This window comes from Leptonotus elevatus, chromosome 5 (genome assembly GCF_054856555.1).
Source record: "Leptonotus elevatus isolate MCC_2025b chromosome 5, RoL_Lele_1.0, whole genome shotgun sequence".
NCBI lineage: Eukaryota > Metazoa > Chordata > Actinopteri > Syngnathiformes > Syngnathidae > Leptonotus > Leptonotus elevatus.
Window position 1 is genome coordinate 14805290 of NC_141243.1, and position 27988 is coordinate 14833277.

The window sequence follows — 27988 nt, forward strand, 5'->3', positions numbered from 1 at the left end:
CATGACAGTTAGATGGCGATCTGGCTGTTTCCTCAAAGATTATTTTGTCAGGTTTTCCATTTGCTTGTTTAATTATGTGGTGATTTGTGGTCAAACCCGGGTGTCCCTCCAGGTTTGGGGGGGTTGGGCTATTATTTGAAATATCTTGAAAATTAGTTCCTCAGCCAGTTATCTAACCTGTATTTGGATAACGGCTATTTCAGCTTTGTGTGTGTCTGGTGAAATCTAATTGGAAAGAACAGTTTAATCCTAGTTAAATCCATTTAATCGACTGCTAAAAAAGTCCAGATTTGTTTTTCCAAATGTGCCCTTACACTTATCCACACACGCATAGAGGAGGGGAACTGGAGCGCACATCCAGCAGTAACCTCCTGCGACACCAGCCGCGAGGCTTGGCGTGCCAATCAGCCAGGTGTAGATGAGACGTTCCCAGAAGGCCTGATATCCGCGGTTCATGCCATGTCAAGCCAGGTTCAAACCTCCTCCAGATTGATGGACAGAGACAATCACACGGCCTCGGGACACAGCATGGAGGTTCACCTGGGGATCTTCCTAATAGCCCCGCTCCTCTGCAGGCAGGGAAGACAGAGTCGGTAGACGGTTGCTTTGCTTTTAGGTAAGTGGGAAGAATTAATGGGCCCGGTGACCTCCTGTGACCTGTGCGTATCTAATTTGGTGTAAGAGACACTACAGAGAAGTTGGAAAGCTTATAAAACTGCAATGTGTTGTGTGGGTGCGATGATGTCAGCCTTTCCAGTTGAATATTAATAGGTGGTTACAATAGCTGCAGAAATAACAACTCAACACGACTCTATTCGCTATTCACACTTTTCCATTGGCAAAAGCAGATGCTAAATAATTCTCATCATAAGCCTGACATCTTGGTCGAGCAAATACAAGGCTGAACATTTTTTTTGTCTTTGCCTAATCAATTAAACAAACTTTTTGGTTGAGTTATTACATAAGCTAATGCTAAATGCTATCTTTCAAGTCAACGCACTCACTATTATCCAACCTTTTTTGTTCGGTCCTGGTAGCTATTGGAAGCTGGCTGTGCTGTTTACCTTGCACCGGTCCCACATTGTAACATTGGAAATATGTCTGCAGAAAAGCTCGACTTGCATTGGGTCTGACCGGCAACCGCTGTATTAGGCTAGTCGGACTACATTTGCCATGATCCTTAAACATGAAAGCAGGAAGTAGTCCTATAGTTCCAGTATGACAAAAACACGCCTGCTAGCGATTAGATGTGGATGAGAACGAGAACACAAACATGAATGTGAACGTAAATAGGAAGGACTTTAACAGTTAAATTCCCTTTGAATTGGTTTGTCGTATGAATCACTGTGACAAGTGTGTAATTGACATATCAAGGGCAAAAAGGTGAAGGTGAAATCTGCTGGGACTCGGGACACAAGGCATAAATTCGAGACTGTCCCGGTCAAAGCGGAATGTCTGGTCGCCCTAGTTTAACGTGTGGGATTTTTACTCCATACACTTATTAAAAACAGTAGCCGTGTCAGTTTTAGGTTAGCTTAGCATTTAGCATGGCTTCTCCATCTTTTCTCATCATCCCTTCGTGAGTATGACACTTGTCATAAATGTAGTTTCTTTGCCGCCACATAGGCGATGACGACTGCAACATGTTTAGGCGCACTAGTAGCCAGCCAAAGCTGTTGCTAGCAAGGTACTTCTGCGCAAGTAGCACAGAGATTCCCTCGACCTCTGACTAGCCACGGTAGGTGACACGAGTCCAGTGACACTTTTTGGGACAGTGTCTGTGATTCTTTTCCTTTGACTACTTTCTTTTGTCAGTTGTCTCGAGATTTGCTTCTCAGTTTTGCTAATGAATGTGTTAAAATGAGGCACAAAATACACATTTTGACGTGCAAACTGCAATGGAAAATCGCTTATTTTGAGCTTTGAAATATGTCCTCGTTTAGCTATTGTAACAATTAATGGTAAATCATGGCTGGAAATGACAAAAATAAACATGCATGCTAACATTAGCATAGCATAATTGTTAGGTCAGCGCATTGCAGTATTGTACGCTATACACGATGCATCGGCCCATTTTCATTCTCCCTCTTGTCTCCTATGCAGAACTGAAGGGGGGGGGGGGGTCTGCATGTACTTGACCTTTTCCCACTGACTGAACTGTCCTCTTTCCACGTCCCATTTGGAATTCTACAGAGTGTCCACATTGGCATTCTGATTATTCCAGCAGGTCAGGAAGTATTCTTCCGAGTGAAAGGTGATTGACAGCTATCCATGGACACCCTCTTTTCTGGATGCCTACTTATGCAATCTCATTGTGGGCAATCTCTGCGTTTGCTCTAGCATTTGATATGCGTCCACACATATTGAAAAATGGTGAGAATTCAAAGCAGAAGCCGCAGCCTTCCCTCATGCTTAGTAGGCTCTTGCCATCTCAGTGCTGGCACGCACAGGATCATTTCCGGCTGGTAGTGACCCGCCGAGCTTTGCCTTCACTCTGCCCTCTTGCCTTCTGCTGCGAGCACAGGGGGTGAAGCAATCTGACTGTCATGGGAGGTGAGCTTGAGGAAGAGGGGCTCTGCTGTAGCTGTGGTCACAGCAGGAATTGGATTGAAAAAGAGCTTCCTAGTTCCAAAGCGAGCTGGCATTTGGGCGTCTCTGCAGGTGCAGGAATCAACACCCTCTGTCTTTGCTTGCCAGAGAGTGGGGGTTGGCCGGTGGGTATTCAGGGGACAGAGTGTCCCCAGTCCTTTGCTTTCGCACAGGAAACGATCCACTAAGGGCCTGATTTACCAAGGATTTGCACGCACAAAAACAGGCTCAAACTTGATTTCTCGCGCAAGCATGGTTAAGGTTATATACATACTATATGACAAAACGTCTTTTAAATCTGCATTTCATTTCATCTGATATATTTAGACTGTAACTTAGTAATACATTTGTTTGTCTTCCACTGACACTTCCATTTCCATCACTTTAAACGTCATCTTGTGCTTGTGGTGCCCATGTTTTCCATGGTGAAAACCATCACCAAAACCCTCACTCCTGGAGTGAGCCAACGTGGAATTTAGTGCCCGCTATCTTATATCAGGCCCGCAGACTGGGGGAGACACTGAAGAGGTTCTGCACACACCTGGTAGGATACTTTTAGGTCTAGCTTACAACTGGTCGGAGATGAACAGCTCGATGCATGTTCACACCTGCCATTCAATTATAGAATATAGACCCAAACACCTGCGCTGTCCACTTAAAACTTAAACATGTGTGCTTATAAGTAGGACGTATGCTTTCTGCTACAAGTATCTTTTTAATTAAAGCACACAGCAGCAGGTCTGTTTTGATGTTGAAGCTGCCCGTCTTTATTTCCACTTCAGTAAATAACTCCATGCGTTTAACCTCCCAGCCTTGATTGAAACGCACAGATGGTAAATATTGATCGATATGTTGTTGCAAGAGGTCCCGCTGTAAAGAGAGCCATTATGTGGGTAGAGCAGCGCAGACGTGACTGCATGTGTGATCAAGATAGGAGGGCAATTTTGTATCTCTTTCTACACTTGTATTTTGTATTGTTTGACGTCACGGGCGGGAATGGAAAAACTCATACGGCCCCAGCGCAATGTGACAATCGAATCTCATATTTAATATTTTACTGTTTACATGTGTTCTGAAGACCACAGCTTGGGGTATTGTAGAGTTTGATACACATGAAATACCTTGATTAAATCTTAGTGTCATTAGATGCACATTTTTAGGTATATGGTAATTATGTATATATATATATATAATAAAGGTGACCAATTTGAACTTAGATCCAAAATAGAAGCAGTAAAGTGTCTGTTAAAGGTCAAAACCTGGCTCTTCTGCCGCTCCTCCTCCTCCTGGCATGTGTACTGCAGTGAAGTGCCTTGTTGTCTGTGCAGTGTTAAATATTAATTGGGAATCAGTGAACGACTTGTCTCTTAAATGATAGAACAGAAGGGCCCGGGTTTGCCTCAGGCAGCCTGCAGGCGCCTTTCTTCTTCCATTTACCTGCAGGCCTGTGCAGCAGCACTTTCTGGGCTTTGACAGGCCGGCCCAGCCGCCTCCAGCCTCCCCCCTTTCATTCCCCCCGCCATACTCTCGGCCCTTTTGCTTCTTTTTTTTTCCTTCAGCTCTGCTTCCTTTCGTATTTTTGTATGTGCTTAAAATGGCTATCTCTCGGGTCTTTTATTCCAGACCTGTATGTGTGTGTTTGTTGTGGGCGCTACCGCTCTTGGCAGTACATGGAAATCTTTGCGAGAACAGTGTCAGATGCTAGTATCCAAAGAAAGGACAGAAAGAAGCTAACAGAAACTCTTCTGTGCTCATAATATTTAATATCACCTCCTTCTTTCCTGATAAGTGTCTTCGCGGTTTTTCTTAGCCTCCCTTTGTTCCTCACCTTTCACTCTGTCATCTGCAGAGGTGACAAATTAACCTTCAGAGGCTCGCTTCGACTTTGCCTGACCCTTTTGGATGAAAATCCCCAAATAATTATTGTTTAAAATCACATCACTCCGACCTGTTGCAGACTTTTTATCAGTTCAGTGCAGATCCTCGCAGGGTTTAGAGAGGTTCTATCAAGAAGTGGCAGGGCTCAATGTTAAATGGAAAAGCATAGAGGAGGAGCTGCGGAGCAGCAGATAGAAATAAGGGGGCGGGCTCGACTCCGATGCCACAGGAATGAGTTCACAGGCTCATGAGCACAGGCCTAATCGCACATGACAATATCGGCTGGTGCGCCAGTCGCAACGCATAACCGCACTGCTGCTGGTGCTGACTCGGGGTATTTGCTGATAAAGCCTCTTCTTTCTAGAGCATGCAGTGTGCACAATGAGGGTGGCCCAGGCAGGCCGCAGGGCAAACCGCATCGAAAGCCAGACCTAATTATTAAACAGAGCACTTTTTAGTGGATAACATTTTGTCTCATTCATTAACTTTTCTGTTATGTATTCAGGTCCATGAACCATAGGAAATGCAAAGAGGTTCTTTCCAATTGTGCTTATTCATTCGTGCATTTTATATAGGCTATTATTGCCATGAAGGTCAGGATTCAAGTATCTTCTCTTGAGAGTTCACAATTAGTTAGACAAATAATGTGATTTTTAGCTTATACAGGCAAAAATTCACATGTTTCAAAAAAAAGAAATGTAAATGAGTAGCCAACAGGGGTATAAAAGTCAAGTCAAGCTTACAAACATGGGCAAGATACAAGACGATCTGACGAAGGACAGACCCGTTACACTATTTATAGTATAGCCATGGATTGAGTCACAGTTGGGAGACAATAACCAAATCAAGGAAACATGAGGGCAGGAAGTAAAGCTCCTGAAACATGAGGAAACAATTACTACAAAATAAAATGGCAACATGAAAGCAATGACGAAACATGACTGACACTCAACAGCCACATAATTTGGTGTGCTTTATAGCACAATATAATGAGTTTCAATTCAATATCTGAAGGGATAACTTGAACCTATTCCAGCTGAGTTTTAGCAAGAGACCTTGGGTTAACCTTGGACAGGTCTCCAGCCAATCACAGCACATATATAAACAAGCAACCATTCACAGTCATATTTGCACATTCGGATAATTTAGTCTTCACTTAATCTCACATGTATGTTTAAACTCTAACATAGATTTGAACCCAGATCTCATGACTGTGAGGCAGACGAGCTAGCCACTAGTCCATTGCTCCGCCCCCTTTGAAAATCATTACAATCACTCTTTTAATATACTGTAAGTTGTAGTTTACCACAAACACAATTTTAGTATAACTAATGCATTTAAACTTGTCCAACAAATATTCAATAGACTTTTTAATTTCAATCATTAACTGTTACATGATGCACTCATACCACATGGTGTCCAACCCTGGTCTTTGAGGGCCGGAATCCCGCATGTTTAGAGGTGTTTCCCTCCTCGTACCTGCCTGATTCAAATGATAACTCATCAGCGAGCTCTTAAAAAGCCTGAGGATCATGATCATTTGAATCAGGTGTGTTAGAGGAGGGGAAACATCTCAAACATACAGGATAGGGGCCACTCGAGGACCACAGTTGGCGATCCCTGTTTTTGATGTTTCCCTCCTCCAGCACACCCGATTCAAATGATAACTCATCAGTATGATCCTGATCATTTGAATCAGGTGTGTTGGAGGAGGGAACCCTCTAAAACATGCACGTTATTGACCCTTGAGCACTGGAGTTGGTGACACGCCTGATTCAAATGATCAACTCTTCAGTAAGCTGTTAAGAAGCCAGGTAATGATCCTGATCATTTGAACCAGTGTGTTGGAGTAGGGAAACATCTAAAACATGCATGATAGGGTCCCCTCGAGGACCACAGTTGGTTTTCGATGTTTCCCTCCTTCAACACGCCTGATTATAATGATAACTCATCAGCAAGCTCTTAAGAAGACTGATAACGGTCCTGATCATTTGAATCAGGTGTGTTGATGGAGGGAAACCTCTAAAACATGCAGGGTAGAGGCCCTTGAAGACTGTAGTTGGTGACACGCCTGATTCAAATCATCATCTCATCAGTAAGCTCTGAAGAAGCCTGATAACAATCCCGATCATTTGATTCAGGAGTGTTGGAGGAAGAAAACATCTAAAACATATAAGGTTGTGGCCCTCGAGGGCTGAAGTTGCCCATCGCTGTTCCAGTTTTTTGTTTATTTGGTCCACGGGTGTCCCACAAAAGGCGCGGCATGGGTGCTGCATTCCACAATGGCACAAACAACTCTTGTTTTTAGTGGACACTTGGCTTGCTCATCACTAATTAACCCTTGCAGCTTGAACCCGAGGGCCTCCTTTGTTTAGTCCCCTTTCACGCCTGCTGTGAGCTCATGAATTATAACAAAGATCACAAGATGGCAAAATATCCTCCTCTCGTTGTCATTTCACAAGCTATCTTGCTCATTGTCAGCTTGGTGCTGATTTTCTGTTATTGTTTTTTTAATTCCCAAGAGAGAGGCAGCAGGTCGGCCGCGCCGGTGTCAATGGGGCTGGAATGCAGGACGAGCGCTTTCCCACGCTGTTAGCTTTCTTCTGCCGGAGACACAAGGCCCTGGGCCGCCCGGCTTCGCTAATGCAGCCAGAGTGTGGACAAATGGAAAGTGACACTTGTGTGTGTAGAATGGTATTTGTGGTGACGCTTTGACTACAGATAATAAAGTGTTCACCCTGGGGTGATTTCGCCCGGCAAGCACCCCAGATGAAACTCACTTACTCAGAGAGCGAGATGGAAAAGACAGAGGAGAGGGGAGGGAGCCTGGAGAGACAAGGAAGGGGGGGGGGGGCGCTGAAGCAGAGACGAGATAGATAGAGGGATGCAAGAAGACTGAAAACAGAAAGAGAGACGATCAAGAGGCAGGAAGGAAAAATTTCCACTGTTTGTAATTACAAAGCTTTCGGGGTCAGAGAGGGCAACTGCACCATGAGGTCAGCTGAGATTTGTCCCTCTTTGGATCCACCGCTTTTTCTCCTCTAATCCACTGGACTTTTAGCTTGAGAGAATGTGTACTGTATTTAGCTTTTGAAGGTTATCAGTAATTCTCCAAACAGGGGGTTGTTGGAGCCAGAGGAGTCATTTGCCAGTAATTTCCCTGACAGCCCATAAAAGGCAGGTCAGTCTGGAAGGTGCATGAGGTTGCCGCATCAACCCAACTAATTAATTTCCATGGCTCATCCAGTCACATCTGGCTTCAGAGATAAATTCTGGAGAGAAAATGTAAACATGGCAGCGTCCCATTGATTTTGCTTGTCCTCAAAGGGAACCTGTAGGAGTAAATGATCTGCTCTGATGTGTTGGCCTGATAAATAGGGAAGACTGTCAACAAGACGTTGGAGTGTTTTGGGGGAATTTTTGCAGGATTGAGGTCAGGGCTTAGTCAAGTGCTTCCACACTAAATTCACACAATCATGAACAGGGCATAGGGACAGAAAGGGCCTTCCCCAAATCTTCCTCTCAAAATTGGAAGCATATCCTTTTTTTTCCTTTTTCAGATTAAAATGTTGTCTTCATATATGTGTCGCTAAAGCAGGGGTCACCAATGTCAGCCCAAGGGTCACATGAGAAGCCTGTGGGCCTCTTCGAAAAATAACTCACCAGTGATGGGACAATTGTGATTTCCCAGGAATATTGTAGTAGTGATTTGAAAATGTGATTTATAGAAATAAAAAGTTGCATATAGATTTTGTTTCCCAATTATTACTGATAGACAAATAAAGCTCCATGAAGCATTTGTGATATTTTTTTTACTCCTAGAGTCTAAATGGCACTCTTGATTAAAAATGCAGTGGAAATTTAATTAATTTCCATTGCATCTTTAAACCAAGAGCACCGTTGAGAAAAGTCAAAAATTGTGCTTGATGAAGCTTCATGAAGCTTCATTTTCCCATCACTACTAAATACTATGAGAAATCAATAACATGATCAGTGTCTTCACCATTAGTTGCTAATTATAGCATAAATAACTACTAACTACCTTATTTATATATATATTATTATTTATTTATTTTTTGCCTAACAATGATTCCAATATTTGGCTAAATAAAATTCTGAAAGGCAATTAATCAGCTGACTAATAATAATAATATACAATAAATAGAACAAATAAAGCGGACCATTTGACTGTTTTACAATACTTTGTTCTTTAGTATTCATTTAAACTTACAACAGAGAGAAAAATAGGCAAAAATTGACTGAATTTCCCGGATATTTCGGGGAGCGGGGGTTTTGAACATCATTATATGTGTGTTCAAAAATAAATAAATAAATAAAAATGGATCCACTTTTTTTTCCTGATTTTTTGACTATTTAAAAAAAAGAGCTAATAAAGAATGATTAAATAGGTCAGACCCTAATAATACCATTATTAAAGGTCCTTTGAACACATTTCAGAAAGGAGTCTCAAACTGGTAGCCCTTCACATTAACGAGTCCCCAAGAAGTGGCTATATGTTACAATGGAGCATCTGTTAGAACTTATTATTATACTGCAAAAGCTCACTTATTGGTGTACCTGCAGACCACCTCTCAATGGGTGCAGTATTTATATGGACCAGTTCTTTGCGGGCCAACTGAATGACCTCATGTTGGAGTCTGTTTAAAGGACAGCCATAATTAGGCCCCCAGTTGGTTTTGTTTTTCTCTTCTCTCTGCCTGCGCAGGAAATAGATTACGTCTGAGATGAGAGTGGCTTCAATGAAATGAAAGATTCAATTTGGATGTTTTGCCCAAGACTGAAACAAAAAAAAAAGTATTTTAATGATTAAATCCATTTTTGACATTGTGCCACGTGTGCGTGCTTGCGAGGGATCGGTGTGCAAGTCATTTCAACTTTGTCACGATCCTCTTTGCACTTTGTAACATGTTGGCATGCTTGGAAAGAATGCATGTGTGGCTACAGTGCGAAAAACAAACTCCCATTTTAATCCACATGGAGATGCATTCCCATTACATGCTTTGTCATCCTCTTATTACGTGTGCCTGAAACATTCCATCGATAATTCAGCCTCCTCAATAATAAATATTCCCGACTGAGCGCAGGCAGAGTGGAGTTAGGTGCAGACAATGCATTAGTTTGAAGATTATGATGACACAAGCAGCTGTGAATTCCGACAGCTCTATCCACAGAGAAATCATTGCAGTTTGATTTTTATCTTTGCAATTATAGATAACAGAGGCCTGACAAATAATTGCCTTGATTCTTTTCTTCCTACGTTGCCCAGAAAAATCAACCTTGAGATGAACAGAGGGGGAGACGAGCGCTCCCAAAAATGGCTTTACTGATATGTAGCGAGCAGCAGGGTTTTCCTCACATGCACTTGAATTGATTAGTACTTTGACTGAAGGCATATTTTACTTGCCCCCCCCCCCCTTTCTACCCCCCACCCCCCTCCAAGGAGAGCGCTCTAGCACGACCCTCATACATGTGCTTCCCCTGCTCTCTCACTCATCAGGAAGCTCCTGTGGGGCACCGAGGCTTTGATTGACTGGCGGCCGAGTTCACGGGACGCCTCTATTATTATCATCTCCTTCGTGGCAAAGGGGTGGGGTGGTGGCGGGGGGGCTGTGTCCAGGGGGTCTGGCCCCTCAGCCTTCGCTTTGTATGCGCAATAGTCAATTAGAGGCAGTGCACTGCCGGAGACGAGTGGGATGTGGGGTTAATTGCAGAGGACCAAACAGCTGGCTCTATCAAGGCCTATTGTGTTTGCGGCAGTTGTCACGGCAATTGAGGCCTCGCTGTAATCGCTGACTAATCAGGCCTGTGCCAGATGACACTTCCATTAGCACAAGGCAGGTATTGTTCTGGATGCCACGCTGCCTCTGCGCCCATAGCAGCAAATGAGGTGGGGCTAAACCGTTGTACAGACTTTGATCCTGTCAGACAAATGCGTAACAATAACGGCAGGTGTAGGGAAACACTAAGTTTGAGACGTCTTGTATTCAGGATGTAGCGAAACCGGCACTATCGTGATATTGCGATGTTAAAACTGCCAAAATATCGTCATACCAGACATATTTCATGGTATCGGTACTCGCGATGGATATCGATACTAGTATCGGTCCTGCTCTTGTGGCTTTTTTTCGGTTAGCAACTAACGGCTTTAAATGGTTATTTTGCATTTTTTTGACTGCCACAGGTACCTCGAGTACGAAAAATTTGAGGGGGTTTTCCTGCCTAGAGTACTCGTTTATTTAAGCGGGCACGCACGGGCTACTTTTAATTTAGCCACTTATATCACCAACGCAAGGGAAGGAAGAAGAAGCGGATGTTACTTATTTGATTCAAACAGCGGGAACGAAGGAATTAAAGACAAATCAAAGGGGAAATGCGTGCATTTTTAGTATGAGCTCATTTTTTTACAATATTGTCACCTTTTTTTTTTTATCGCCAACCTCCCCACAATATCGTGATAATATTGTATCGTGATGTTTGGAGATTGTTATATTCATATCTTGTATGGAGGACCAGAAATGCCCAAATATAAAATAAAAAAGTAAATAAAAGTGAAAATAAAAATGGATATAAAAAATATGAATAAAAAATGAAATACATTATTTTTCCATTTATTTATTTCATTATTTCTTTATTTGGTTATTTTTATTTCCATTTGCGTGTATTTTTTTTTTTTATGATACTTTTATATCTGTTTTAATTTTCACTTTTATTTATTTATTTATTTACTTTGGGCATTTTTGGTTCTCCATCATCTTTTTTGAAAAGCCGCTATCATGACAGCCTCTCCTTGGCTCAGCAAATAAGGCAAAACTAATCATAAAGGCCATTGGCGTTTTTTACAGATTCGTCATTCAAGCTGATCAAACAGAGACTGTTGAAATTGTCTACATTGTTCTTTTGTAAAATATCACTAAGAGCTCATCAAATCCATCCCTCCATCCGTTTCAGACTCAATTAGCCAAAAGTCAGATGCACCCCATCAATGAAATTCCCAATTAATGGATTATTATTAGCGGTAGTGGTAAGTTGAGCTAGTAAACTGCTGTCAGCCATTGCCTCATCTTTTCTGTGTCTTAATTGCAAGTCGACCAAACAGACGCCTCCCTTCATCTAAGCAAGCCATTTTTTTCCCTCCCGCTGACCTGACTACATGCTCCTCTGGGATCAAAGTGTGTGGAGATATCGGCTTTGCAGAAGTGAGGAAGGAAATGCTGAGAGCTTTTTGATGTAGTGCTATTTTTCCCCCCCCTCACTAATAAGAAGAAACTTTTCTATAATTGTATAACACTCAGAACTTCAATCATTTGGAGCGAGGGCATTTTAGGTAGTTCTCAAAGACTTTTTGCTTTGCTTGTTCATTTAAACCTCTTAATTAAAATGCAAAGCATTCTGGTGGTCGTTTGGATGTGATGCTGCGCTCTTACACATCTCCCCTACCTGCCTCCCCCTCTCTCACACACTTCCCATCTGCTTTTGCTTTGGTGTGATCAACACAATTTGACCCCTCACTGGAAAGAAGTGCTCAGAATTTAATGGATTTTTTTTTTTTTTACAGTCTAATCTAAGCAGTTCCCTCTTTATTGCTGTTTTGTACCCAACGGACCTCGTCTTTAACAGGCCTCCCCTTGCACACACACACACCGAGAAAATTAGTTCATCAGAATTCAAAATGTACTGCTGGCTAATTAAAGGAGTGTTAATTGAGTGTTAAGAATCGAGCAGCCCCCGTCTCCAAACACGTGCACAAGCAATGAGAGTGACAGCACCGGCTACACCGAGGACGTTGCGCTTGGGGAGCTTCATGCCAATCAAAAATGGAGAGAAATGAGAGTGACCGTCCTCCCAGTGGAATTGGAGTTCCAGATCATATCACCGGCCCCGCGCTGCTGCCATGTTATCCCACGCCTGCTCTCGGCGCCTGCCTGACCACCGCAGAGTTGAACGCTACGCAGATAGCCTCGCTCAGCGCCTGCACGCTGCTAATGAGGGGTGGCATTTAGAGATGCGCTGCCCTGACACACGGGCATTGTGTGCCAGGCACTGGATTATTAAGGACGAAGGTCAGCCCATTAATTGCCTCGCTGCCATCTCGGCTCCCCGGCACGTGATTGCTCCTAATAAATGCCTGCGTTTTGAGTTCATCAAATTTGCAAGTCAATCATATTCTTTTGTTTGTTTACATTTATTTTAACTCTCCTGTTAGGTTGCTTTGTCAGCAACGGCAGTAATGTTCCCGGGTCAATTTGACCCAGGCTATATTGATGTTGAAAACGCATCCCAATAGATATTATTAACCACTTTTTTAAACCGGTTTCATCATGAAATAATGATATTTGTACTAGTTCTTTAATTTTGAAATGGGTCAATTTGACCCGCGCTATTTTTTGTGTTCTAAAGCATTTTGATAAACATTTAACATTTTAATCGAACGAATGTCAAAGAGAACCACTTTAATTGCAGAGGTGGCAAATCCAGGTCCAAAAAGTAAAAACCCTGCCTCAGTTTGACTTTAGCCATTGATGCTAGCTAGCTAGTTCCCTGGCAGGTAAAAGAGCACCATGGGAGCTAGCTAGCAAGCTAGCAACTGGAGCTAAATCCAAACTGTGGCAGGGTTTTTACTTTCTGGACCTGGGTTTGCCACCTCTGTTTAATTGTCTGCTGAGAAGTTTCATAACAAAAAACTAAATTTGTACGTTATCACCCTTGAAGTGGGTCAATTTGACCCAGACTTTTAAATATTCCAAAACAGCCCAAACATTTTTTCATACCTTATTAGTACCCATTTTCATTGCACATGTGTGGAATATATTTTTTTTTATATAGTCTGTTGATGTGAAGTTTCAGAACAAATAAACAATATTTGTTGGGTCAATTTGACCCGCGATATTGCCAATGTTCCAAAAGCAATCAGAGAAACATTGTTATAGCTCATTATTAACTGTTTATCAAAATTAATCATTTATTACTGTCTGTTGGTGCCAAGTGTCATAACACAAAAAATATATATATTGTTATTTAACTTCACTGTAAATGTTGTAGAGTAAATTTGACTCTATTTAGAGTGGGACCAAATAGACCCAGTTTTAGAGTAATATTTACACTTGAAAGAGAGTAAAATAAAAATAAAAAATAAAATAAAAGTCACTCAAGGGTTGAAAAACAAACTCGGTTTGGGAGTATTTACTCCCTGAGCCACGCAGCTCCTGCGGTGTGTTAGTATATCGCTCGTGTCAGCTGGAATCTTCCTAACTCCAAGACAGAAAATATCGATTTTGGCCTCTTGGAGTTCGTGTCTTGGAGATAAGCAAACAGTAGAAGGGGGATAGCTCAGGTGGTAGTGTGGCAGTCTCCCAAGCTGAAGGTCGTGAGTTCGTTCCTCAATCCTTAATTGAGTGACTTTTATTTTATTTTATTTTTTCAATTCTTTATTTTACTCTCTTCCAAGTGTAAATATTAGCCTACTCTAAAACTGAGTCTATTTGGTCCCACTCTACATTTACTCTAAAAAGAATCAAATTTACTCTACAGAATGAACTGCGTTGTAAGTGGGTCATTTTGACCCGCAGCATAACAAGTTGAAAGTTTCCCACTCTTTCCTCAGGTTTGCCCTGTTCGTTTACTGTACGCTATTTCACGTGCTTGTGAACGCACATCGTCTCAGGAAGGGGAAAAGCATATTCTTGCATCCTCAGGGGAAATAATTAATCCTTACAAGGCTGTCGCATGTCGAAATGAAGCGAGTGTGAAGCATTTAGCCCAGGAGGCATCGCAGGCTGTCGCCGGCGAAGGCACCTGTTGTTGTCCCTGCCCTACATTTCATGAGAGAGCGCCAAGCAGAGGATAACAACATGCTTCACTGATGTCAAACGAGACACACAAGTGCAGATGCAGCTTTGTATGTGTGTGTGTGTGGGTGGGTGTTGTTTGCGTGCCTTGTTTTCCGCCTTTCACGCGTGGTATTTGCATGCACAGGTGCAGGGAAGAGGTGAGGGTGCACACAAAGGAGGTGCAAGCTGCCTTGGAGGGTTTTATCAGCAAGCGCCATCTGTACTGTATGCTGCTGCTCTTAGCTCGGATCTGCTGAAAACTAAACCAATAAGTCACCCGGTGCCGACATAAGATCGGACTTCCTGCTTCTGGAGTAAAGAGATATCAAGTAACGACTAATCTAACACGTTACAATTGCCAATCGAGTTATCTGACTGTATTTACTCTTTTAGTATCGTTATAAGTTACTTTGAGAAACATAATTGCTTCGACATGAAAGTAAAGTTGGTACCTTTTACCAACACAACAGGAAAGAGACGCCATTGGGAAATAGTTGACATGAACAGCACACTTTTCTCACCCATGGTGCCTCCCTCATCGTGCACGTATTTTATTGTAAAAACTCATTCATAAAAAAATAAAAATAACATTTTTCTAACACTACATTACTAACACATAAGAAAGGGAAACTCTAGTATTTACAGCTTGAATGTGGTGAAAGGCATTGGGGAAGTTTTCAAATTCACATTCTCTGAAGGAGTGACATCATCGTTTTTACTCACGTGTCCATGAACAACAATTGAAGAGGGAGTTTGAGAAATTCGCGAAAGTCACGATTTTGACTCAGTCAGCTCAAAGCAAAAAACATTAAGGTTTGTTGCACATTCTGTGCTGTCGACACTGTTATCTCGCTTCAATAACACTACGCCAAAAAAAACATGGATCGCAACTCAGTATGCATTCAAGCTCTAAGTGAAAGTCACACCAGAGTGAATGCAGGCGATCCCCAAATTTAATTGTTTTATATATATATATACAATGTACATTGTATAAATTGTTCAGTTTTGCCATTACAACATTAATAGTTAAATAGGTCAAGTAAAAAATTATTTTATTTGAAAACTATATTTTTGTTAAGTGAAGTAAAGTCTAGAATGAGTTTATGTTATGTGATAGCCATAAAAGAAAATCTTTTTTTAATGTATATTTTTTAGCTTTTTTAATTTAAATAATTGTATTTTTTTCTTAGGAGGATTAATTAAAAATAATAATGTTAAGTCAAAAAGGTTGTCTTTTTTACTTTGTAATAAAAACATAATTATTCTTAAATATCACAGTTAGAAATGCACTTCCAATTAAGTGGAAAAAAACAGGTGTCATGTATGTTAAGCAGGGTTGTCGGTACCTGCCGAATGTAACTATTAAAGTAACTTGTAATCTAAATGAGTTTGTTTTAAAATCAAGTAATCAGGAAAGTAACTAAGTTATTTTTTTAAAGCAAGTAATCAGTGAAGTAACTAAGTTACTTTTTTAGCCAACAGTGGCCAACAAATGAAACTGCGGAGGTGAGCAAAATGACGGCCCATGTGAATTGTCATCAAATTTGATGTCAAATTTGGACGCTGGAATCAGAAGCATCCAGATGCTCATTTGCCGCCTCCCTCTCGTCTTCCTTTATGCCTGTGATTTCTAATAACCGGAAGCCTTTGTGGAGCCGGGATGGGTTTTGTTGGCCTGAAAGGCCTCTAATCCCTGTGGCCCGTCAAGTGTGAAGCCCTTTGATGCCAGGTTGCCGTGCCAAAGTCTCTGCCTATTGACAAACAAGGGCTAGGCTGGGAAAAGACGAAGGGAGAGGGCTTTATGCTCACTTTTTTGAAGAAAGCTCGGCCATGGAAAATATGGACTCAGTCTGTGAGAAGGAAAAGAATTAGCCTCCCTTTAATGAATTTTGGGCTTTTTTTTTTTAAAGGTAGCTTTTTCCTCTCATGTGGCAGTAATTAGGTGGAATGATGGGCATAATGCAGCTGGGGGCTTGTCAGGGCGGCAGGACACAAGGCCCTTGATATGCCTGAAAGCCAAGAATCTTTCCTCATTTGGACCATGTGGTGATCAAAGATGTTTTTTTGCTCATGTAAAGAAGATCAGAAAAAATGCTGCCTTTCCCATTTGCATGTGGACCAGCGATGGGCTTTGAAATGAGCGTGTTTTTCCTCTTCACAGCAAAGCAAACAAGTCGTGTCAGTTTTCCACTGTGAGTGAGAGCATCAAAGCGTCTGGCAGCGACGTCGCCAGGGAAGCCGAGCGGGTGCCTCATCAAGGTTGGCGAGGTCGAAGCTGGCGCGTTGCGCTCCGCCCCTTCGGTTGGCATTGTCTTTCGGTCTCATGCTCGCTTTTAGACGATAATCTCGGTGGTTAAAAATGAGATTTAAATCTAAATCTGGGAATTCTGAATTAGAGGGAGGAATGGAGGACCAAAAATGGCAAAATAAAAAAAAAATACATACAAATGGATATCAAAAATATAATTGAAAAAATAAATGCAAAAAAATATAAATGAAAATAAAAACAACCAATATATATATATATATATATATATATATATATATATATATATATTTTTTTTTTTTTAAGCGAGGTTCAAAAAATTAAAATCAAGCTAAAAATAAATACAAAAATATATTTTGGTCGTTTTTATTTCCTTTTATATTTATATTTTGTATTTAAATTTTCAATTATATTTTTATATCCGTTTTTATTTTTACTTTAAGTGAAAAAAATGTCATTCTTGGTCCTCCATAGGCAAGAGGATAAGTCATGCACTAAATTCAGCTCATTCCCCTCTGTCGTTAAATTCCAAATGTATTTCTTTTATGATATGGATCTTGTAGATTTAATCATGTTCACAGTTGGAGACGCATTGGGTTGTTGAAATTAACTCCCCGTGCTATCTGTAATGGAAGCCCAGAAATGAGGATTGGGGCTATTTGGCTGTGGAGTCTTTTTTAAATGATTTTGCAATTGGAAAGGAAATGGAGTGAGTCGTAGTCACAGTCTGCAACCTGCACACACTCTTTAGCTTGCTGACAGCACAGTCATGGCACTTGATGTGTACGTGTGTTTGGTTGGCTTTTGCATAAAAAATATATTTATGAAGGGGTCAAATCGCAAGTCATTTGAGGCAGCTGATGTATCGCTTGTAAATTGAGTTCTCCTCCCAACACCCCCCCCCCACACACACTTTTTGTTGCATTGAGCTAAGTAGCCATGAAATTGCCTGAATAATGTTGTTTAAATCCAATCTCAACGCGGCCCCTCACCTCCATGACCAGCCCCCAAACAATGACACATGAGTTTTGTTTTGTTTTTCCTTCAGAATTGCCATTTTCCTGTTTGCCACCTTGAGCTTTGCCTCATTGAACGAGGGCATTGCTATTCACAGTCGCCGCCTTCGCTGCGGAATTGAATTTCTGGGATTGGAGGGTTTCATATTGCAAACACCACATAGCATTTACTGTAGATGCTTTTGCATACTTTTTTTATTTTTGAGGCTGTACATATAACTTTTTTTTTTCTCAGTCATTCATTGTTTTATTTGCATTTGTTTGTATTTAATTGTGACAATTTTCTTCAAGCCTTGTTAATTAGTGGACGTTACAAATAATTATTGAATTTTTTTTTATACAGTTATTGTATTGGATTTCATTAGATTATACACTTGTACCTAAAGTTGTGGCCATCTGGTGTCATTAACCTGAATGACGCGCCAGATGTTCAAACGGGGCCTGTTCATATACTGGACTGAACCACTTACAATTCTCAAACGTGCCATTCCAATTAAACAAGATTTGATTCCCTCCCTCCTTAGTATCCAAGGCTAACCTAATTCATTGCTAAAGAGAGTTTGAATTAATTTCACAATGCACAGATTTAACACCGCCTAAGGTTCCGGGCTTTTGACAGAATGAGCCACTCAGCTAGGGAGTTAAAATAAGATGGAAAGAAAGAAATGGCTCGTGGAGCATTGTGATGGAACATGTACAACAATCCTGATTAGAATACGCAAATGATGGGTTTTATTTTAGGCTGGAAGGCATCTCTGGTTATCCTCCAAGATAGTTACAGTAAATGTCAGTGCATTATTGTTTACCATTTAATCACTGAAACAATTCAAATGGGTCCGTAATTGTACTTTTGTCTCAAAACACGCCACATAATCCACAAAAAGAAAAATCCAGTTTAATCATTTATAATAGTTCATTGTAAATGGAGTGGACCAATATAGCACTTTATCTACAGGGCCATTCTCCCGTCACGTGTGTGACATTCCCACAACATTTCTGTTGTTCTTCCAGGCTTCAAGCTTAGGCGTAATTGAGACTTTATAAATTACAGGATATTTATTGTGCCTTAGGCCTCAGAGATGCAGAGGCAAATGTGCTGTGTCACGTGTGTGACTCACTATAAAACACGTGATGCGGCACATTTGAAGTAGAAGGGAAGTGAAAAAGCTAAACTACTATCCTAACAGAGCTAACCCAAGACACAACAAATATCCTATAATTTAGCCTATAAGGTCTTCATTATTGCTTAAGCTTGAAGCACAAAGAACAACAGAAGTGTTGTGAGAAAGCCACACGAGATGGAAGATTGGCCTGACACCATTGAAAACATAATGGTGTACACATATGCGGCTAGCGTGCTAACACAGCCGCATCAAGCTACAGAATGGTCATTATTAGTTTGAAATAACTTACTTACATCCAGAACCCCTCGCTTTATTTTGGCTAATAGCAGGACCCAGCGTGGGATTTGTTTATTTATTTTTTTTGGTCAAGTTTTAAATCCATCCATTTTGTGTCTGTCGTAGTAGCTAGCTTGCGCTAGGCTAACCTGAGAGGGTCCGTTTCTCTGGTTCAGCGTCTAAATTCCTTCATTCTAGGACAGCATCAGAGGACAACCGTGAAATAACAACAAAGGCATAATTTGATACCTAGGTGGCCATATGGGCTTTATTGAATGATTGCTTAACAGTTTAATATGATTATGATTAGCCAGCTAAACATTGATGTACACATGCAGTACACACGACAATACAGTATACAGCTCTATGACTTATAATGCGAAAATGGTCCACACGGAGTTGAATCTCACTCATTCTTTCCCCTCTGTTTGACCCCCAGGTGACCTGGTGGTGCCTATACATTCCCCTCGCTACCCCACTGCGGCAGAACTTGATGCGTACGCTCAGAAGACGGCCAACAGCCCTCTGTCCATCAAGATCTTCCCGACCAACATCAGGGTTCCCCAGCACAAGCACCTTAACCGGACTGTGAATGGATACGACACCACTGGCCAGCGCTACAGCCCCTACCCACACTTCCACACTGGGGGCTACCATGGCCTACTTGCCATTGTCAAGTCCTCTTCCTCCCCATCATCATCATCATCATCCCCTTTTGTTTCGTCAAAAGGTGTTCTCAAGAACTCCGAAGGCAGACGGACTAAGCTCTCGCCAGCCCACATTGCCGTTGCCCCATACCCACCTAGCAGTAGCACTTTAGTCACTGGCCCCGGCCAGATGGGATATCAAACGGGACCCACAAAGCCTCCAGAAGGCCCCGGGTTGTCGGTACCCCCCAATGTCACTGTAGCTGGCTCGGTGATTCCCGTAACAGGGGGGCGTGGCCTCGCTCTCCCCGCACAGTCCAACCTCCCTTCCATCCAGAGCATCATTTACCAGATCAACCAGCATTGCCAAGCGCAGGCTCTGCAGCAGGTGTGTCAGGGGGCCCCACCCTCCAATTCCAGTCCCTCCAAACAGGGCACCGCCGTCATGGGGGTCTCCTCTAGCTCCTCAGGTGGCGGTTACGTGGTGGGACTCGGCCCACAGGCCAACATGGTGTACACGGGTCCAGGGCTGCCTGCTCAAAACACCGAGGCGGTCAAGAGCGGGGTTTACGCCGACGGTATGGACTACATCCTGTGGCAGAAGCAGCAGCAGCAACAGCAGCAGCAGCAACAGGCGGTGCTACGAATGTACAGCGGGGGCAGCGGAGGGGGAGGAGCCATCAGCAAGTCCCCCGAAAGCTGCATCCCCGGGATCATGGGGGGGCAAGTATCCTCGTCCTCGTCAAGACCTTACCACATGACGGCCAGCGCGAGCGGCGGGGGCGGGCTGGACAAAGTCAGCTCCTCCCCTTTGAACTGCATGGGCATGCATGGGAATTTCTCAGTGGGTCAGTACTTTGCCCCCCCGTGGAACAGTGTCCTGGTGACCCCTGATAGTGACTGCTACAACCCGCAGGAGCTTCTGGTCTCCTCCACGGGCGGTTCGGCCCCGGGTCACCGAGAAGTGGGCTATCCGCACCATCCCTATCACCACCACCACCACCATCACCACCACCATCACCCCGCCATCGACAGCGGAGGCCGCCTGTGCTGCAGCCTGCCCAGCAAAAGTTTGTGCAACACGTCCGTGTTGAGCAGCAGCTTGCAGTCTCTGGAATACCTGATCAACGACATCCACCCGCCGTGCATCAAGGAGCAGATGCTGGGCAAAGGCTACGAGACTGTGTCGGTGCCACGTCTGTTGGACCACCAGCACGCGCACATCCGCCTCCCCGTTTACAGATAGAGGCGGCCGCAGAATCACAAGAATCAAGTTGTGAATTTGTAAAGAAAATCTCAAGTCAAAGGACGGATCCAGTTTTGCTTTAACGGGTGCGCCAGTTTAGCGAGAGAGGAGCTGTTGTCGTGTCGTGTGAGCGCTCGGGAAAGCCAGGCGAGGAGAATTCCAAATAAGAAAAGGGCAGAAGTGATTGCGAGTGGGGCAGAAAAGGGATTTGAAGATTCTCCTAATGATCCATTGTGCGGTTTGCCAATAGGAATTTGGCGTTGATTCATTTGTCGTTCTGTTTCCGTTTATGTTGCCGATCTTTTACTTGCCTGAACTTTGAACTTTTCTCTCGTTTTTGTTTTCTGATGGAATCATAGCTTGACATGAAGTGCATACGCCACCTGTACCCCCACTTCAAATACTAAGACTGAAGCTACTGTGTAGGTTGTCACTGAAATAAATGGTCGTCACAGGACCAACGTTTAGGGCTGCTCTCAACATCCAGAACCACATGCAGACGGATGAAGACAGACTCAGTGAAATTATAGCCAGGACTTGAGTGTTGTGCTCAAAAATCATCAAGTCTGATTCGGGACAGGATAGTACATTATTAATGATTATTGCTGTTAGAATTGATACATAAATTGCACTGCTTGAATCTTGTTAACTTTGAAGTTTGGAATTGGGTAGTTTGGATATGATATATTTAAGAAACTTGAAAAACTTGAACCTATTTTATGTTGTTTTATATATTTGTAGGTATATTATATGCATTGGCTGCTATGGGGGAAAGTGTCTCTGATGCTTTGTTTTTTCCACTTGGTTTTTATGGTTTAAATATATCCTTTTCAAGCAAATGTGCAGTTTCTATGTCCTGTTTTGAGGCATCGTCACTGCTTTGGTTCTGTAAGAACCTGCTTTGTGAGAGCTTGTTTTCCTAACCAACACTGGAATCTACAGGGTGGCTGAAAAGTATAATTAAGCATTTTAAATGACTGCGACTTGTTCTGGAGTACACGGGGAAATGAAAGTAAATTGTCCTCTTTTAACATACAGTAAGCACAGGTGGCGTCAGTCAAAAACAATAAACCCAAAGACAGCCAAGTAACTGGTCATCTGGAAAATCAATGAAGACCGCCATGGGGAAATAAAACAATACGAAACCCCTATTAGTGTTGTCTGTTTAAACTAACAGCGATACTAAAAATGTTAAAAGCTATTTATGATGCCTACTTACTTTTCACCCACCTTGTACAATTATGAGGGAGTATTAGGCCCACACAGAAAACAGTTATACAATGAGAATAAAGTAATGTTATGGTTATTAACAATAATAATAATAATAATAATAATAATAACAATATTTATGATATTACCTAAATAATATGTTGGGTCTTCATTGTGAGGCGGTGACATCAAAAACATTTATTTTTTAAATTGTATTTAATTCATTTTAATTCCAGATTTTTTTTTTATGATAAAATGTATTCATCTTCATAACGTAACTTTATTCTCCGAATGTTCCTTTTAATGTCTTCCTAATACTCCTTCATAACAATCAATCTTGAAACATTTATTTTAAAAGAACATAAGAAATGTTACAGTAAAAAAAAATGTGAATTGCGAGGTTATCGCCATAACAATACATGTACGTGTGCTTAACACGAGTATGTGTGTGCGTGTGTGTGAGCGCACGCATACGCATTTTAGCTCTTCAAAAAGCCTCAGACGTTTTATTTTCCCGGGTGTCATTTGACGATTTCGACCACAGTCCCCATAAAAATCGAATCGGAGTCATGTACAGGAATTATTTTTGCTTCCTTTTGAATGGAGGACTTTAGTGTCTCCTTTCTTTGTGTATCTGTCACATCTGCCTTCTCTGTCAGGTGTCGTCATAGCGATAGAGGAAGTTGGGGTAGAAGGGAGTCCTATTTTGAGAGATTCGATTCACTCCTCTTGCAAATAAAAAATGAAAACAATCGTTTGCTCTCTTCTGGCAACAGATGAAATGAGACAAGGGTCATTGCTTTCCCTTTGTTCATTTTAGCCCCTGGTTGGGATGCATTTAGCCCGGGCCAGTCTTAACTCGATGATTCAGAGTGGTGAAATATTTATTATGACTGTGAGATTCCCTTGAATGTACTGCACTTAAATTACTGCGATGTGTTATTGCCTTGTGGGATTCAAGCGAAAGAGAGAAATTGGATCAGTGCAGCAGACTTGTGGTCTTGATTAGCATTTCTTTTGTCAGTGGAATTTCAATGCTAAATTCAATTGATTAAATAAAGCGGAGAGCCGGAGCTTTGTTGTGGGGAAATACTGGCATCAGTCTAGATTTATGAAGTGCAATTATTATGACTGTATGAACATTTTTTTTCTCTGAGCTTACACCAAAAAAAATGTAAACTACAGTTGTCAATACATTCCCAATGTACCACATCCCTAATCCCTATCCTTTTTTTGGTTTTGTTTTGAGGTGTAAAATAAATTTCTTTAAGAATATATCCAGAGGCCACATCTTGGCTTTGACGTCTCTGTCATTATTTTTCCAAAGCTTTAGAAGTCGGATCCTGTGGGACCTCGAGTAGAGGCTTGACGAGTGATGTTGAACCTTTTGCTGTCAATGACAAAAAAAAACAACTTTGAAGTTGTCGTCTTTAATCGAGGGATGTCCTTATTTGAACTTTGACAGCCGACCGAAATCTTGACTATGAGCCTTGAAATGTGAGTTCATGGTATTTGTAGACTCTCCACTGTCATTGAGGTCTAAAGAACACCAAACCCATCGGCTTTTGCGCAGTAAGCCTCCTTAACATTCCAATAAAAAAATAAATAAAATCATGTTGTATCAACAGCTTAATGCCCCAGCCGCGGTCTGATTCTGCCGTCTTGTAGAAATATTTTGACAGATTTACAGATACATCCCGTCCCTAAATCCCCTCCGTTTGGCTTCTGCGTCCGAGCATTAAAAAGCCTGTCACATGACGTTGAAGTCAAGAGCCAATACTTGAGGCAGTGGAGATCCTGCTGTCTGGCCTTTCCCACCAGTGGAGGTCTGGGGCAGCCGTCCTCTCAGCTAATGGGAGTATTGGGTGACAGCTCCAGTGGAGAGTATTCAGTCGCACAGAGGGTTGAAATCAAACCCTTTTCAAATTGGAATGGATTTCCTGCAAGGTACGGGAAAGACTGATAATTAGAGAGGGAAGACTGTCAATTCACATGCATTTCTATTAAAATCAAGTCGTTATTTTTGCTTTACTTTGTGGCTATTTGTTCCAGACGCCATTAACAAGGTCCTTTTGGTGAGATGTGTGAGCACTAGTGGTTGGATGAAGACACTTGAGAGAGTTAAATGTTGTTGTCTTTTTGCTGTCACATTCACTGCAACACATATAAACACAACATGCCCCCGACATTTCCACTGAGGTCATTTTCTGTTTACTAGTTTAAACAAGGGAGGGCTACAAAGTACAAACAAACATTTAGGCTACACAAAGCACTTTTGTAAATAATTATCGCTCACCTCCAACCAAGGTTATTTTAGTTATCTAAAACTAACGAAAAAACGAAAATTCCCAAAAACAATTTCGTTAACTAAATAAAATAAAAATGCTTTTTTTTAAAAAATGAAAACTAACTGAAACGACATTTTATGTTTACAAAGCTAACTAAAACCAACTATAATTATAGCAAAAATGTCCTTTGTTTTAGTCTTTGGGGATGATTTTAAATGGGATTTTAAGTCGATTTATTTTGATATTAACCGGAATAAGGACGTTTGAAAATGCGTCACATAAAAGTGACGTCATCTAGCAACAGCCAATAGAAAAGCACCTTCAGACGACGTTGCTCTCATGGTGTTTTTTAAATATTGTGCACAAGTAATAAACTTTTTTTTTTTTTACTAATACTGAAACTAAACTACAGAACCACCTTGAAAACTAATTAAAACTAACTAAATTTAAAAAACAAAACAAAATAAAAACTAAAATTTAAAATTCCAAAACTATAATAACCCTGCCTACAACACACAACAACATGACCATTCCATTTGCACAGAAGGCATTTTCTTACTAGGACCCCTGAACTGCCTTCATCTGCCTGACTAAAACTTTTTACATGACTTCTTATTTAGGGACAATTCCAAGCTTACATCACAAGTCAAGATGGCGGTCTCACTCAGCTCTCCGCTCATTGAAAAGCATTACACATTGGATCGTTGTAATTCGATTTGTGAGTATTTGGATTTTTGGATGAAATGTCGTTGGACTACGACCAGATATGCCAATATGACCAGAAATTGGACGTAATTGGTCTGACGTTAGCCGAATGTCCTTAACAGCCAAGAGGCACTTGCATATTGTTACATTATTAAAAATGAAAGAATCAAAAACCGCATATGTATACAATTTAGTTCTTAGGTCATCTGAATAGTGTACGTTATGCTAATCATGTAAAAATTGTTCCATATAGAAAATCCAAATGTGTGACGTGTGAACTCAAACGTGTCAAATGACTAGCATATAGCACGTTAGCTAGCACGGTGGTTTGATTTTGGGATGAGTTATTCTGGCTAGCCAGTCGACACTAAATGTTCCATACAAAGAGTAGTATCAATCATTTCAGCGATATGGACAATTAGAGTGATGTTTCACCTGTTTTTATTTAGTTAGCCTTTGTGTTTACCCTCCTGTTGCTAAGAAAAACGAGTAAAGTAAACATCACTCCAAGGAAAGCGGAGGTGGCTTTACTCGATTTACGTAGATAATGATGCAGGCTTAACGCCTGAAATATGTAGAAATCAAAATAATACGCACTCAAAAACGATTCTTACCACTTAGGAAGTGCTCACGACCAAGCACTGTGGTCTTGGTTAGCCTCCATTTCAAACCATCTTTCACTGCTTTTCCACATTTTCTCTGACCTTCAGAGGTCCATGGCAAAAACATGGAATGCTCATTTATTTTCCATCATGATACGGTTGGAACGTCCAACCAAACAACAACTTTTAGGCCTGTTTTTCTGAGAGGGTAAAAGCAAAACAATACGCCCTTTGTTTTCACCGAGTAAGGGTTGTTGCATTCAGGAAGTATCAGAAATGCCCGAATGTTCGGAATTGATGCTGTAACCTCGGACTTATATATGAATGACTAACAATGCAGTCGGCAGCCATCTTACGTTGCCCGCGTCTGCGGCGTTTTCACATTATTTTCTGTCTCCACGGTGAAATTTCATCTCTAAGTCCGTAGCTGTAACCCGGCTTCCCAATTTGGACAACGCACACTTTGGCAATATTATGCTAATCAATTTAAACGTCCAATTGATTTGTGCCTGAGCTGATCCATGTATGGCTCACTCAGCTGCAGAGGCAGAATGGCATATGGCATGTCATTATCCCCCCCCCCGCCCGTCCGTCCAAGGCCAACAGGGTTCAGCGGTACTTAAAACAAACTGAAGGTTACGGCTGCCCGGCATTGAAGGGGAGGACAGCGGGGGCGGGTGGCGGCTAAAGCCCAGTCTCCGCTGCGTCTCGGAGGGCCTCAGCGGCGCACCATGGCGCCCCAGCTCATCGGCCCGCTTTGAAAGCCGGCTGTGTTTGATCGGGGCGGGGGGATTTGTTTTCTGTTGGATTATACATGCTTGCTCCCCGCTTGGCTGAAGGGGCCCTGTGCATATGTGACAGATCTCAGAGCGGAGCGAGATACAGGGAGGGATTTTTGGGGTCAGAAAAGCCCCGAAGCATCAGTAATCAGGATAATTGCCATGTTCCCGCATGGTGCCGCTATCAGATGCCCCTCTTTGGCTCAGCTCAGCGGCCTCATATTCAAATTCCAGCTCTATTGAAATCCTCCTGAAAGACATATTGTGCCTCGATGTATCACATTTTTGTAAATCAATTAAGTTTTAAATGCTGCAAGCTAATTACGCCGCACCAGGAAAGGACAGATGTGAGCGGCATGCGAATGAACGAGGACATTTCGATCTATAAAACTTATCGACTGCTAACCTGTTTTCAAGGGCAGCGAAACGCTCGCGATGGCCTGAGGGCAGCGTGGAGGGAAATTGACTCGCGCTGCTTGTAAAGATCCGTTTGTAAATCCCCGTGAAGACCTTTTCGACGGTGCAAAGGTCCTGCTGCATTTTATGCACGGGGCCAGTTAAAAACAAGGCCATAAGGGACGCCGCGATGAAGAAAACAATGGCAGATGCTCGCTCGCTAGAGTCTTGGCGCTGCCTTCCCCGGCCTACACACGGTTAAGTGTGTGTTTGTGTGTGCGTGGAAGTCATCGGGGGTAGAACTTGGGCCTCCGGGGCGCCTTCTTAACATCCCCCTCAATGTCTATTACTGGCAGAAACAGATAATGTCATAGAGCCCGCTCTTTGGCTCCCGCCATGCAAGAAAATACATAATCAATAATTGACAAAATACGTGCAATCTAGTTTCATTTTTTTGCTAGATGAGCGCATAAATCACAAATTTGCCTCAAAAGCCCATCCAGCAGGAGCTTAGGACGTTCTATATCTTAAGCGTCATAACTATATAGGTTCAGCTGAAGAAGCTTATTGCCGCCAAATATTTTCATGCAGATGTCTATATCCAATTCAAATATCCAAATCTGTGGATTTTGCTTTATTGTTTGCGCGGAATGTTCCTATGGGCAAACAGGGCTGTTTTTTTTTTTTTTTCCTGGATCATCTCGGCTGCACCAACAATGTCCAAGTCTGAGGGTACGGCAACCTTGAGAAAATAATATATATGGAAATGGGCAATATATAACACATCTCTCTTATTGTTCTCCCTGCAGTGATGTATTTATGTTTGTGTCTCCTCAGGATGAAAACATGTAAAGAATGCCCCTCCTTTTTGGGGAAATGATATATCGTAGATAAAATATGAGGTGTTAATATAAAACAAAGCTGTAAAAAAAAAAAAAAAAAGTTTTTACTTTTATACAGCCAAACATTCCAGCAATTGCTTACCATCTTTTTTGCAGTTGTGCAATTTCCCCCTAATCTTTCCACAAGCATCACCTTGGATTTGCTCAAACTGCCACACGGCGTCCAGACGTGCTTTTTTTTTGTCCAATCTCAGGACTAAAATGTACACGTTTGCTA

The 27988-nt window shown here is 41.9% G+C and overlaps 1 protein-coding gene across 1 annotated transcript in view; it reads left to right on the forward strand.

The window, feature by feature from the left end:
- fam222aa (family with sequence similarity 222 member Aa) overlaps positions 1–23374 on the forward strand; it is a 67102-nt gene extending 43728 nt beyond the window's left edge. The window contains exon 3 of the mRNA XM_086076901.1: positions 19437–23374. Coding sequence (XP_085933027.1) covers positions 19437–20890 — 1454 coding nt within the window. The 3' untranslated portion in view covers positions 20891–23374. The remainder of the gene's footprint in view (positions 1–19436) is intronic.
- The last annotated feature ends 4614 nt before the right edge of the window (positions 23375–27988 follow it).